The sequence below is a fragment of the Rhea americana genome, unplaced genomic scaffold (genome assembly GCF_003343005.1).
Source record: "Rhea americana isolate MKP2758 unplaced genomic scaffold, rheAme1 scaffold_82, whole genome shotgun sequence".
Classification (NCBI taxonomy): Eukaryota; Metazoa; Chordata; class Aves; order Rheiformes; family Rheidae; genus Rhea; species Rhea americana.
This window is the reverse complement of record NW_028187001.1, coordinates 2,698,422-2,710,780: the sequence shown is the minus strand read 5'-3', so window position 1 is coordinate 2,710,780 and position 12,359 is coordinate 2,698,422. Positions and strand designations below refer to the sequence as shown.

General features: G+C 38.1%; 1 protein-coding gene across 6 annotated transcripts in view; it reads right to left on the bottom strand.

Annotated features, from left to right (window-relative positions):
- Positions 1 to 1,337: 1,337 nt before the first annotated feature.
- CDKL5 (cyclin dependent kinase like 5) overlaps positions 1,338 to 12,359 on the bottom strand; it is a 119,873-nt gene continuing 108,851 nt past the window's right edge. For 3 of the 6 annotated variants that reach the window (XM_085323176.1, XM_085323175.1, XM_085323177.1), the window contains 3 exons: positions 10,977 to 11,099; positions 9,739 to 9,858; positions 1,338 to 8,448 (listed from right to left, as the gene is read on the bottom strand). In XM_085323176.1, coding sequence (XP_085179302.1) covers positions 8,062 to 8,448; positions 9,739 to 9,858; positions 10,977 to 11,099 — 630 coding nt within the window. In that variant the 3' untranslated portion in view covers positions 1,338 to 8,061. Of the gene's footprint in view, positions 8,449 to 9,738; positions 9,859 to 10,976; positions 11,100 to 11,752; positions 12,293 to 12,359 lie in introns of those variants that run through there. The other 3 variants (XM_085323178.1, XR_014898015.1, XM_085323180.1) reach the window with 3 other exon arrangements.

Here is a 12,359-nt window from a genome sequence, read left to right as displayed (position 1 = left end):
ACCCGKCTTTGAAACATTGTAAATCACAGTAATTTTGAAAGAGGAACAATGACCAAGAGCTGCTTCCAGGTTCATGACATTAATTTTTAGTCTGGAGTGCTTACAAAGAGAAGTGAGGAAACTGTGCTGAGTAGTCAAGCTTGCCCAGTCTAAATTAYAGGATAAGAGACTGCCTCATGCCCTCCAGTCCAGCCACAGCATTTGTGAGAGTCTTTAACCCCTTTCTCTTAATGCGTACGTACGGCTGCTGCAGCGAGAAATCTCCGCACCCACTTTGCTCCCCCTCCCAAGGCTGACTGCACAGGGGGTAACTGTGCTGTGTCTGTAGCCTTCTTCAAAGAGGAGGCAACTCCATTTCCTGGAGCCCTGTGAGGAGCACRGAAAAGGGCTGGAAAAAGACTGGCGTTACTACAATGAGGTTGGTAAGAGAGTAAGAGATGCTGTAAAACCATGTCTCAGGATATCTAGACAGCTCAAACACATTTCTGGCTGGGGRTGATCATACAGGAGGTTTGAAATGCTGGACGGCTTGTCCTGGTGGGTGCTCAAGCCCTTAGCTCAGGCCAGTGGTGTGCGAGGTGAGGGGTAGCGCAGCGAAAGCCCCAGGCAGCTCTGCAGTGCAGCATGGGGTGGGAGGAGGCTGCTGGGCTGCCAGCAGGTCTGCTGGGCTGCTGGAGAGGAAATGGAAAGAAAGGGGAGCAAGGAAAGGTGGTCCCCACTCCCCAGTCTGTTTACAAATAACCTTGAAAAATGAGGGACTCTCAGAGACAACAGATTTTTTTTAAGCTGCACATACACAAAAAATGTCATGACAAGCCACAATCAAGAGGACCCTCTCCAAACAGTATCATCACTGACATCTGAACATATATCTAGAAGAGTCTCATCTTATGTACAGAAATGAGGAAATCCCAAAACGCTATTTAAATTTTTGATTCCTTTCTGCAGCAAAGGGTTGGGAACTTCAACAGCCTTTTAATTTCCTGGGTAGAAATTGAGGAGTGGATTGGTGGGTTGACAGTGTCCAGAAAACAGGTCAGCAGAATTTTCTGCCCTGAATGGAAGAGGTGAAAAAAAGCAGAAGGCCTTTTGCACAGAAGCCATAGAAAGGGTGGCCAGCCAAGCGCCTCACAGCTGTTTTGTCTATGCTCCTGTGGACGGATACAACCCAACTTCTCGAACCAGGAAGTCTGTTACACCTGCAGGTCAGGGGAAGTCTGTTACAGTTCTGATCCATCCTGCTCAACTGATCCATGCTAATATACCAGAAGGTGCTTTGGAGAAAATGTGAGAGGAACAACATTAGCCACGAAAAAAAGCCAGTTTTCTAGTGCAAAACCTGCATTTTATTAAAGACATATTTTGGAAGGCCCATTCAAAAATACATTGTGCTCAGTAAAAATGAACCATTTCCATGCTGATAGTTAAGGTTACCACAGGATTTTTTTTTCTCTTTTAGAATATTTACAGCAACAATAGAAATTGTACAGAAGTTAAGAATGGAATACATGCCCCAAAAAAATTTGGTAAGATGTACCAACAACATGATACAAAGGATTGTATACAATCACTTTACAAATGGTTTATTAACTTGCATGAAGTCATCTTTAAATATTCAACACATTTTAAAATCAATTTGTATTCCAGGATTAAAAAGATTAACATCACATCACATCCCTTCCACAACAGAAAGCATGGTAGATTTAAAAGTTTGTGCGCTTCAGACTTTCTAACAGCTGTTAACAAAATCGGGGAATCTTATCCACAAATGTAGAAGTTTTGAAAACTACCTCCACAGTCTGTTATTTTTGGAACAGTCTGTACTGGCAGATGGTGAAAAAAGATCACATTTTTCCAAACCCRGTTCTTCCTTCCTTCTCCCAAATGACATAATTCAGAATTCAATATTTCACAGTGGAGATCTAAGCAGTCCTGAAAGGTTTCTCCAACAGATTTACCAGATTTCAAAATGCCTGCATAGGATTTCCAGTAAAATTACAGTTTCATGGAAGATTTTAGCTTATTATTCCATATAAACCAAATATATAGATGTTACTCCTTTGATGAGACATATTCTTCAGTCGTATGAGTCTAAGATGTGCACTAGCAAAAGAAGATAAGAAAAAAAAAGGGAAAAGTGTAGGCAGTTATCTGAATCTGACCTACGCTTCAAGCTTTGCCTTGTGTACTAAACAGTTAGAAGCTCTGCCTTGGGATTTACATGTCAAGAGTCTTCTATCTTGTGCTATCGACATGCTTTAACTTTGCTGATGGAAAGCTCTACAAAAGCAGTTATTTGACATAGCATTTCTATGCCTGTACATTTAAGATGCCGCCTTGCAATTCTCAGAACGGATTCACAGAAACAATGTCCTGTGAAAACACAGACTTGGTGGAACAAAAAGTCTGGTAGGCAATATATTTCAGTGGGAGCACAACGAGGTAAGATATCTCACCCAAAAGCAACAATAAATAAAAATGAAGAAAATCCTGAGCAAGTCTAAGGATAGCTGTTTGAATAAAACAGCAAACAGGGTGGAGTAGTAGATAAGGCCTCTAACTCCCTGATAATCTGCTGCGCTAGAGAAACAACAAAGAACAAGGCAACTGCAATATTTGAGACCCACAGAGGGAAGTGCAAGGGAAGACTGCAAAGCAGTGCAAAGGAGAGCAGAGGATTCTAGGAGAGCTGAGATGGCTTGAAGGTTTTAGAAGTGTATCAGATGAAGGCCCATCAAAATTTTATTACTTGGTTGCTAACAATACCTAAAGGAAGAATCTTCTTCTATGCCTCTTCAAAATCTGGCATCGGTGATAAACTGAGAACAAACAAACCAAACCTTGACCACATTCTGTAAGAGACAGGAGGTAGATCGACTTGCAGAGGTGACAAGAGAGGTCTAGAGTCACATTCCTGACCTCCTAGTCCAAGTCATAAATTTCACACTCAGACCCTTGGGCCATGTCTTGAGTCACRTTTGCTTGGCTGCGCATTTGAGTTACATTCTAAAGGAGCTTGAGATCTGATTTGGTGAAATGAAAGCATCAAAATATAGAGGGGTGATCCTCTAACACATCTTGCACTTAGCCAGTATGTCAAAAAAGACACCTTTTGCTCCAAATCTGGCTATATGTAAGGATACCCCAATAACAAAAGCATAACTTAGAGCAGGTAAGCTCAAATCTCATCCACCAGATTTACATCTGCTGTYTCCAGTAAAAACTATTAAAATAGACCATTGAAGCAAAAGATTATCCAACAAAAACATTTTCTCTTCAGATTAAAAGAAGATCTCCTACAAAATGTTGTCTGGTGCTTTGCTTAATGAAATTTGCTTCATGATTGCAGAATAAAAGATATTGCAGTTTCCTTATAACATCTGAGCCAAGTGATGTGATCTGTACAGGCCTTCATTAAGGATGCACTGTGCTGTCTGATCCTTTGAAGAAGCAGCCAACGTCTAGAAGCTTCCTAGCTGTGTTATATTAAAAGGGTTTACTTGAATTGCTCCCTTTTTAACAAAGGCTAGAAGTTAAATGGCTTTTCTCCTCATTCACTACAAACCCCAGTTAATGAGTGGTTAATATCATGACACTATTAGGGAGAGCTGCTTGGCGAAAGGCACCTGTTTTTAAATAGTGTCCTGATTGAAGGTTATTGAAAAACGGTTAAATAGGGCACACTACCTTTCCAAGCATCTTCTGTGACATTCTTACCCATTTCACACGGTGGGCCTACTGCCATTGGAACTACAACAGCCCAGCTGGGTGGCTTATGGTGCAATCTCATTAATAGATGCGTTGTGTGTGCTAAGTTTGGGATGGCAGAAATAAAACACTCATGGCCACCCCACACTTCATGTATTTTTATATGGCTATCCTTTTAATCTACTTMGTGTGACTGATTGGGATTCAAATATTTCTCCCCTTCTACCCTAACAGTGTTAAACATACACAGAATTAATTAGATGTATGTCTCACTCCCAATAGTTTCAAGACCACAAACAACTGAAACATGAATACAACTTTCAGCTTATGGTTCCTCTTGAAAGCGCCTGGGTTTTGTCTTAGATTACGACAGTGCTTTCAGAGTTATGGAATCAATATTCCCTTTATTACAGGGAAGGTCTGCAGAGCGGAACCGTTTAGAATACATAGCTTTTTCTGAGTGAACACGACCGTCTAGTCAGCTAATACGGACAGTGGCTTTTGAAGGAAACAAAGTGAAGCCGGTCATGTAGCTGTCTGTACTACTAAGATTTATCYTCCACAAGAGACCCAATTAGAACGTCAAGGAATGGCCAGAAATAAAGTGGTTATCACAGGACTCTACTTCTTAAAGATTCACTCTACCTTTGCTCTCTGAGGCAAGTCAGTTTAGGAGAGAGAAAGGCGACAAGCCTAAAGAAGACTGAAGGGTGTATTGTAAGACTTGAAGTTTGAGGCCTGCYTTAACAGTGATCTAAAAGAGTGAATATTTGTACGGTTGGATCAGAAGCCCTATATCTCAGTGGGTCTGACTTGGTATCTGAAATCAAAGTTTGGTATCAGTCCTGAGCCCTGTGGGATGGGAAGGATTGGGCTGAATCTAGGATGGTTGACTTCCTGTCAACTACTCTGTCCTGGTGAGCTCTCAGAGCAGCAACGAACCTCGGAGTACGATAATGGAACAAAACATATTAAACAGCTTTAAGAGCTGTTCTTTGTGGTCAGGTCTATTGAAAAATGGTGTTTTAGCCTAACGCATTTTCATGACATTTTGAAAGGACAACTTAAATACATATGCAATTTAAATTAAGAGGAGCTAAAGATGCCTTTTTCAGTTAACAAGAGCTCAATAATAGAAAAAACATATAGACAAGTTCAGGCAGATCGAGTTCTGCAAAAATGACTATAACTCATTTCTGAAACTTAGGCTTTTTTTCTGTTCCTATCACTAGTGATGCCATAATAAGGCAAAACAGATTGCCAAAGAATAAAATACAGTCTAAGGTGTTTTATCCTAAATAACTCTTTAGAAGACGTAGCACAAGACTCACGAACTAGTGAAGAAGAAAGCTCACACTTTCAAAATTCTTTGCTCTGTAATTCTCCTTTCCCTTTCTTGAGTCAGCAAATCTCAGTCACTGTAATAAGACTCCTTTGGAAGCCKCAGCAAAATTACATTAGCAATACTCTAAATAGTTAGACCAGGTTAAAAATACTCAATTTATTCCAGTACCAGCTGGCTGCACTGCTGGAAGTTCTTTCCAACAGAAGGAAGAAAATACTACATATGTTCAATACAATCTAGTACTCAACTTTAATCTATTATGGTTTCTTGAATTTGAGAAGAAAATGTATTCTGAAGTAGGAAGAACTTTCTATAAATATGGGCCACCAAATACTTGGACACTCCTTGGGTGAACTTTGACACTTTGCTAGCTATTTTAAACAGCTCTAAGTACAGCCAGAGATTACTCTAATTTAACTCAACGGGTACTGAAGAAAAATCCTTTGGAAACATTTTTCCCTGTCAGAAATCAGAGCAACCATAGGCAGCCCGGTACGATTATCCCAAGCTTGGAACTTTTACCAACAAGGTAAAAGTCTAGTAGAGGCCAAAGGAATTATATTCAGAAAGTACAGAAGAGTCTAGTCTGAATGTTCAGTTTGAGACATTCACGTAGTACTGCTTAGAGCCCCACTCTTGAACTAAAGACAATGTTTTTGTAAGGGATTTCAGCGGCATCAGCCCAGCTCATAGCAGAGAACAGGACTAACCCAGTTGTGATTAACTGTGATGAACATAAAAAGGATTTCTAAAAGGTCAGAAGAAATATATTGTGATAATAATGAGCAGYAAACATCACAACGTTTTTCTTGGATGCCAAATGACATTATTAAAAAGATGAACACCTTGTCATGTCTACTCTATTTATATGTGATATATATGATATATAAACACAGAATATATCATATATATCTATAAAAAAACCCACATGTAYGTTTCTTGCAGGCAGTTCACAAATAAAGAATTCTTTCTTTGTAGTTTTTCAGATATACTAAACTTACTTTTTGCCTTGGACAAACCTGAAATGATATACTTCATGTTGTACTTTAGGACAAAGATTTTTACAGTAGTGGTGCCAATTTTGTTGTACGATGTTCTTAGAACTTTGGTATGGTTCCAGAGGTACCGAACATCATCACGTCCGGTTTGCATTGTTATCAAAGTAGGAACTTCAGCTCTTATTGTCTRGCTACTTCTGTTAACTGTATCTATGGCTAAATCATCAGATTTACATTCAGCTTTTCTTTTTTTTGGAAAAGACAACATATTTGCAAGTACATTTACTTTATGAGAACATCATATATAAAATGAACTATGCATTTAAAAAGGAAAGATTGTATTGTTCTGACACTGCAGGCCACTCTCTCCTCTTATTGCACTAAACTGGCATAAATCTTTTGACTCCTACCAACACACCCGTGATTGATCTTACTGGTAGCAACAGAGGAATCAGGTTGTATATTTGCTACACTTAAAATTCACCAGTGCAAAGGCAGTTTTAACAATGTTCTACAGGAGACTAGAACCCAAGATCTATTTTGCTGAGACTGGAAACTGATCTGTGCTTTGGAATATTCTGAGAGCAAAATGTAAGGAGAAAATAAGCTGCATGGCAACCTTCTCCCTCACTATCCAAATATAAGACTGGTAGCTTTAAATACATCCTGAAATATAATAAAAAGTGCAAGAGTATTTTACATTTAAATACAGTGTTCATCTTAATAGTTAATAGATTGTTAAACAAGATGTAAAATACACATATACATAAAAGCTTACACCATGATCTGCAGCGGCATGCTATGCGTAAGTGTCAAAGTTTGGCATTTCACTTGCAATTCATGCTATGTTTCTTTGGTCTTCACCCCTATTATTAAGTGGAAGAGCACCTGCTTTAGTTTGTAGTCATGGGGCACTTTATATCCTTTGAGGAAAATATCGGTACTGGGGCTCTGTGCTCATGATGCAGATGCAAAACTCCCATTAATATTAATAGGAAAGCTAAGGACGCGGTTAGGGGAGAACATACCACATTTAGATTACTCTATAGTTCTGCAGTCTCTTACAGTTAGCCAATACTTCCAACAAAATAGCCCATAATAAAGCTTGRAATTGAATGTTGTCTTTTGTTTGTTACCAATAATGCCTATATTACTGGGCTCTAATAGCTGAGCAAGATTCATACTGTTACAGTCACACTTGTATCCACATTCAACTTCCTTTTATTAGAAGTATAATACTGCACTTTATATCACAAATGTATAAAAATATGGCAGATAGTGTCATAACAATACTTTTCTTTTAAATGAGTATATTTAAAAAACAGACAATTATTTTCCATTTATATATATATTTATATATAGAATAAAATACTCCTGATGCAATATATAAATGTTACTGTTAGGTTTTTTTTATAGAAACTACTGTAGCTGTTGCACTGCTTCACAATGTTTCAAACAGCTCAAAATAACTTTACATTATAACATAAAAGATATGATTATAACAGTACGATATTAGGTCATCATAAATAAATATTACAAATCCTATCAAATATGGTAGTTTAAAAAACAAATTTAAGAGTACAATTTAACTTTAAACCCCTAGCAGGGATACACTGCTATCACATAAAACCCACTGTTTTAACTAGGCAGCAAAAAATGTAGTAAGGGCATAGGTCTAGACATGAATGTTTTCACCCTTATAAGTGCCAATACATACCAAGTCTCCCAGCTTTCAGACAGAGATGTGCATTAAGCTGGAATGTAAACGAGAGAAAACAGTAATACAATTTTCTCCCTGAATGGCACACTCTGCCTGGTATCCAATGACATTTCTGATGACTGGTAATTCATAATTCAACTTGTTTTATCCCTGACTCTCACTGTGGTGCCAAACAGCATAGCGCCACAYGTACATATTGCACACCTTTAAAAAGCCGAAAATACAGTCTTACGATCACTGGAACCACCATGTCAATCTCCATGTGAACTGGCCTATTTTCTGGAGTGCAATTACAAGGCTGTCTCTTTTAAATCATTCAGATTTGGCATTCGTGATCGGTTTGTTCGGTTATATGTGTGCCCATTCTGTCCACTCTTGGAAGGCAGCTGATCGGAGTAGGGAGGCCCATCGTTTGCGCTCCTGTTCACCGGCGCGACGTGCCAGCTGGGTTCCAGCTGGCCAGGTATCTGCAGTGTTGGCCTGCTTTTTGACTGAGACTCTTGCCGTACATTGCTGCTTCCACTGCTGGAGCTTTGACTCATGGGATGAATTCGCACTTCAGAAAAAGAAGCTTTGGCTGGCTGACTTGGTAAGGGTTGGAAGCGAGGCTCAGCAGGGACAGAATGATTTGAAGAGGACAGATGTAATAGCTTTCGAAGAGATTTTAACGGCTGGTTCTGAAAGACATGGTGGAAAGCACTTGACCTGGTGCCCTCTTGTTATAATACTGTATCAGGCTTCCTGTAGCAAAACTGTCATATCTTAAACTGAACATTCTGAACTTCATGGGAATTTATTAGTTTTAATATGCATCCATTTGGAATATTTCAGTTCAAGCTATGACTCCACACCTGAAAAAATGTCTTCTCTTTATGTTTCAAGAGGAAATGGCTACATCAGAAAAACATTTGTTCCCATCAATTAGTTTAGCCTGATTTCCTATGAGAAAGAAGGCACAGGCACCTGCATTAGCAGTACTGAGAGATGGGCAGCCGTTAACTTTGGAACCTCAGCCATATTTTATGGCCATATCTTACAAATCTTGGAAACATGAAGTTTCTTAAAGTTTCCTGAACATCAGCATGGCATAGAGAGAGACCTAAGTAACTCTGCAAAATATCTCATGATATTTTGTTAGGCAGCAGCTGGGTGATAAGCTGTTCTGGTTCCTCATAGCACGTGCTTCTTTAGCTGGTGAGTAGGTCATAGAAAAATCATAGAAAAACTGAGACACGGGGTTATTGAAATGGGTAAGGACCTGGGGGAGCCCAAGAACACAAACTGTTAGGGAGCTGCTTTCATTAAATTCCACAGTTCATAGAACAATGTATTTCTTCAAACACTGCAGCTGTAACAAACCCTCTTGTTTGGTTTTCAGTGTTGTAATGGCAACACAGCATGGCACGCAGGCTCTCTCCCAAACTCTAATCCCCAAAAGCTGGTTTTAGGACCAGAGAAAACAAAGCTGCATCAGTGCAGTGCTATGCTCCAACAATCTAACCTGCTCAAAAAGCGGTTTGTGCCAGCACAGGCAGAGCTGTACTGTAACGTGGTTACAAGGCCCTTAGTATTTCTGTGYCCCAGCACTTCCATGTATAATAGCACTGCACCCACAGGATGCACCATTCCCCGCAGCGCAAACCGGAGGGTCTTCATACAATGCTCCAGCACCTACCAGAGATGTGCACTTAGATTTTGTTTGCCTCTAATAAAAAAMCACAACCAATATATCAGAAGACTCAAAGACTGTCACAGGGCCTTATTGTCTCTCTTCTTTTCCTTGTCATTCATGTCTAGATTATCAAAGAATTATGCAGGATGGAAAGCACATGACTTTTTACATTCAATAAGCAAGGAATGGGGAGGCTGGGAAGTAATGCCAAATGCAGTTTTTCTATTCACTGGAGAAAAAGCTGTCAAGACACATCAGTGATCTTGGAATACAGGGAATTGATAATGGCACTTACATGAGGCTGGATTTCTGTCATCTTCTCAGGATGCCAATCCTTCTGCCTGCTGCTCTGGTGATTAGAAGTGTGAATGGCTTTCTGTAATGCCAAAAGATCCTGACCATCACTGCTAGGCATCTGCAACAAAATATTAATTAGTGATTTTATAATATATTCTTAAGAATAGCTGTAAATCATTTTACCCAGTTAATTACATAATGCAAGTGAATTCCATTACTGTAGCAGAATTGTAATGCACTTTCAGTACTTTTTGCCATAGTAAATAATGAGTGGCTGTGAATATCATGCAGATTTGCTATACCCTTAGCCCTTAAAGCATTCACATGCTGTTAGTGTTATTTGCTGTAAGAGAGAGCAGTTAAACAAGGCTTCAAAAAAAAAAAATTTTTTTGTTGCGTCTCATCTTCATTTAAAAAGCATTCCATACTGCAGTTAAGACCATGGATCAGTTCTATAAATTTGTTCCTGTGCGAAGCAGATCAAAATAATCTCTAAACTGATGTCTGGCTGATTTTGCCATCACAAGAAAATGAGCTTTTTCTCTCCCCATCTTTCTTCTCCTTCCCAAATATTCCAAACTAATTGAAAAATTCCATGAAAAATGAAAAACAAACAGCAACTTCAACAAAACTTATGGTAGAGAGATTATTTTAAGCTTTTATACATAAAGAGTTTTATCTCATTCCAAGCATTTAATGCAAAAAATGGGATAATTAAAATTTTTAAAGACATCTTGCAATTAAAACGAAGTTATCATGAACAATCAGGAAAAACAAAAACACAGCAGAAACATGAGATAAAAACTTTTTTTTCAGAGAATCTGTTATTACAGTATTTAATTCAGTTCTAATATAAAGGATCCACTTGCATATAAACTGTATCTTCAATATAGCTATAAAATAAACTGGGTTATTTTTTCCTGATTAAAAAACAAAAAGAGACAGTCTAATTTTAAATTTTTGTGACTTTGCAACTTTTTTCCTCCTTTAATCTCATTCTCCCTGGAATTATGTGTATTACATTTTCAGTATATCAGACTACTAAAAATATTTTTTAAAAAACACAACCTATTCCAACAGAACTGCCACTTGTACTAGAATTTATCGAACTGGCCCAGGTACTTAACTGGCATGAAGAGAAAAGTGAACCCGTGAAAATAAAACACATGCGGCTGTAGTCAGTAAAACAAGTTTACTGGAGCATTTTACAGTGCTACTGTACTTAAAAATTAATACCATGGGTAGAGTGACTACAGGAAGCTTTTTCAAAGAAGAGCTATGCTTTAAATTATTCTTTGAATTAAAAAGAGGAAAGAGGGATTTCTTGATGCTTGGATTCTCCCCGTTGGTTGAGTCTGTCTGTAATATAAGATACAAAAACTAAATGCATAGTATTTCAGTTCAAGAGATCTGTCCTTACTATATTCATACATCATGTACTTTTTTAATTCCAACAATATATGGCATTCATCCTATAATTTGCTTGAAGAAAATAAAATACTGATTGATGTTCTGAATGAAAAGAAGTGTATGGAATAAATTCAAAGATTTTAGTGCATATAAAGAATGTAAAAAGAGATCAGTGTACCTATTCTTAAATCCACGCTCCATAGGGATGCAGAGTACACTTCAAAGCCTTTTGAAAACAACAGAACAACAGGTAGCTCTTGTTGATTTTACTGAGCTTTAGATCAAGTCCTGTGCTTTTTGATCTAAAGTAGTATGATAATTCTTATTTTTATATAAATTAAACATCAAAGATATGCTAGCAATGTACAGTAACCAATTTTAGAATGAACAGTTGATTGCTACCTCTAAAAGGAATRAAAATATTACATTTTTAACTTTTAAAAAGAGTTAAGGCTCTAAGATGAATTATTTTAGTTCTAACAAAAATACGCCTTCAACAACTTCTTTTATAACTGCAAGGGCACTGGCCGTTTTAATTTTATTTCTGTAATTCAAACAAAGGGCATACCAATGGATGTACAGACAACAACAGAATTATCAAGTATTAAAATTTTAAGGGGGAATATTCCTCCTTTTCTCAYGTACAAACAAGCACAGGATGCATATGCTGTGTCTAGCATTATTTTGCCTACCAAAAAAACTCTTTATAATACCATATAATGATTATACGACTAAACAGAATGATGGAAGCACTAGTAACAGAGAAGGTTTTCAGACAGCTTCCTCAGCTTCTTGATTCCACTTAGAATATCCAACTAAGGAAGGACAGAGTCACTAATTAACATAGCTTCTTTAGAAATCTCATGATAAGAAGAATTTCCTGTTTGAAGCTCAGTAAACCAAAAAGGAAAGCAAAGCATGACTAAGAGGAGTGCTCACCTGCAACAGGATTTTCCAGAGGAGACTGCTTCTTCAGAGCCATAGCTTGGAATATGTACCAAAATCTGCAAAACTTGTGCTCCTCTGTGCAGACTGACACTGCACACAACCCTCACAGATATCAAAATGTTTGCTGCCAGGTTACAGAAAGAACTGAGACTCTTAACAATCCTCAAAATCTTTTGCTACATTACAGAAAGACTCTAAGTAAGAAAAAGGAGAATGGGTAAGACTAGCTCTGCAAAAACAATACTGCAAAAATTCCTGTAG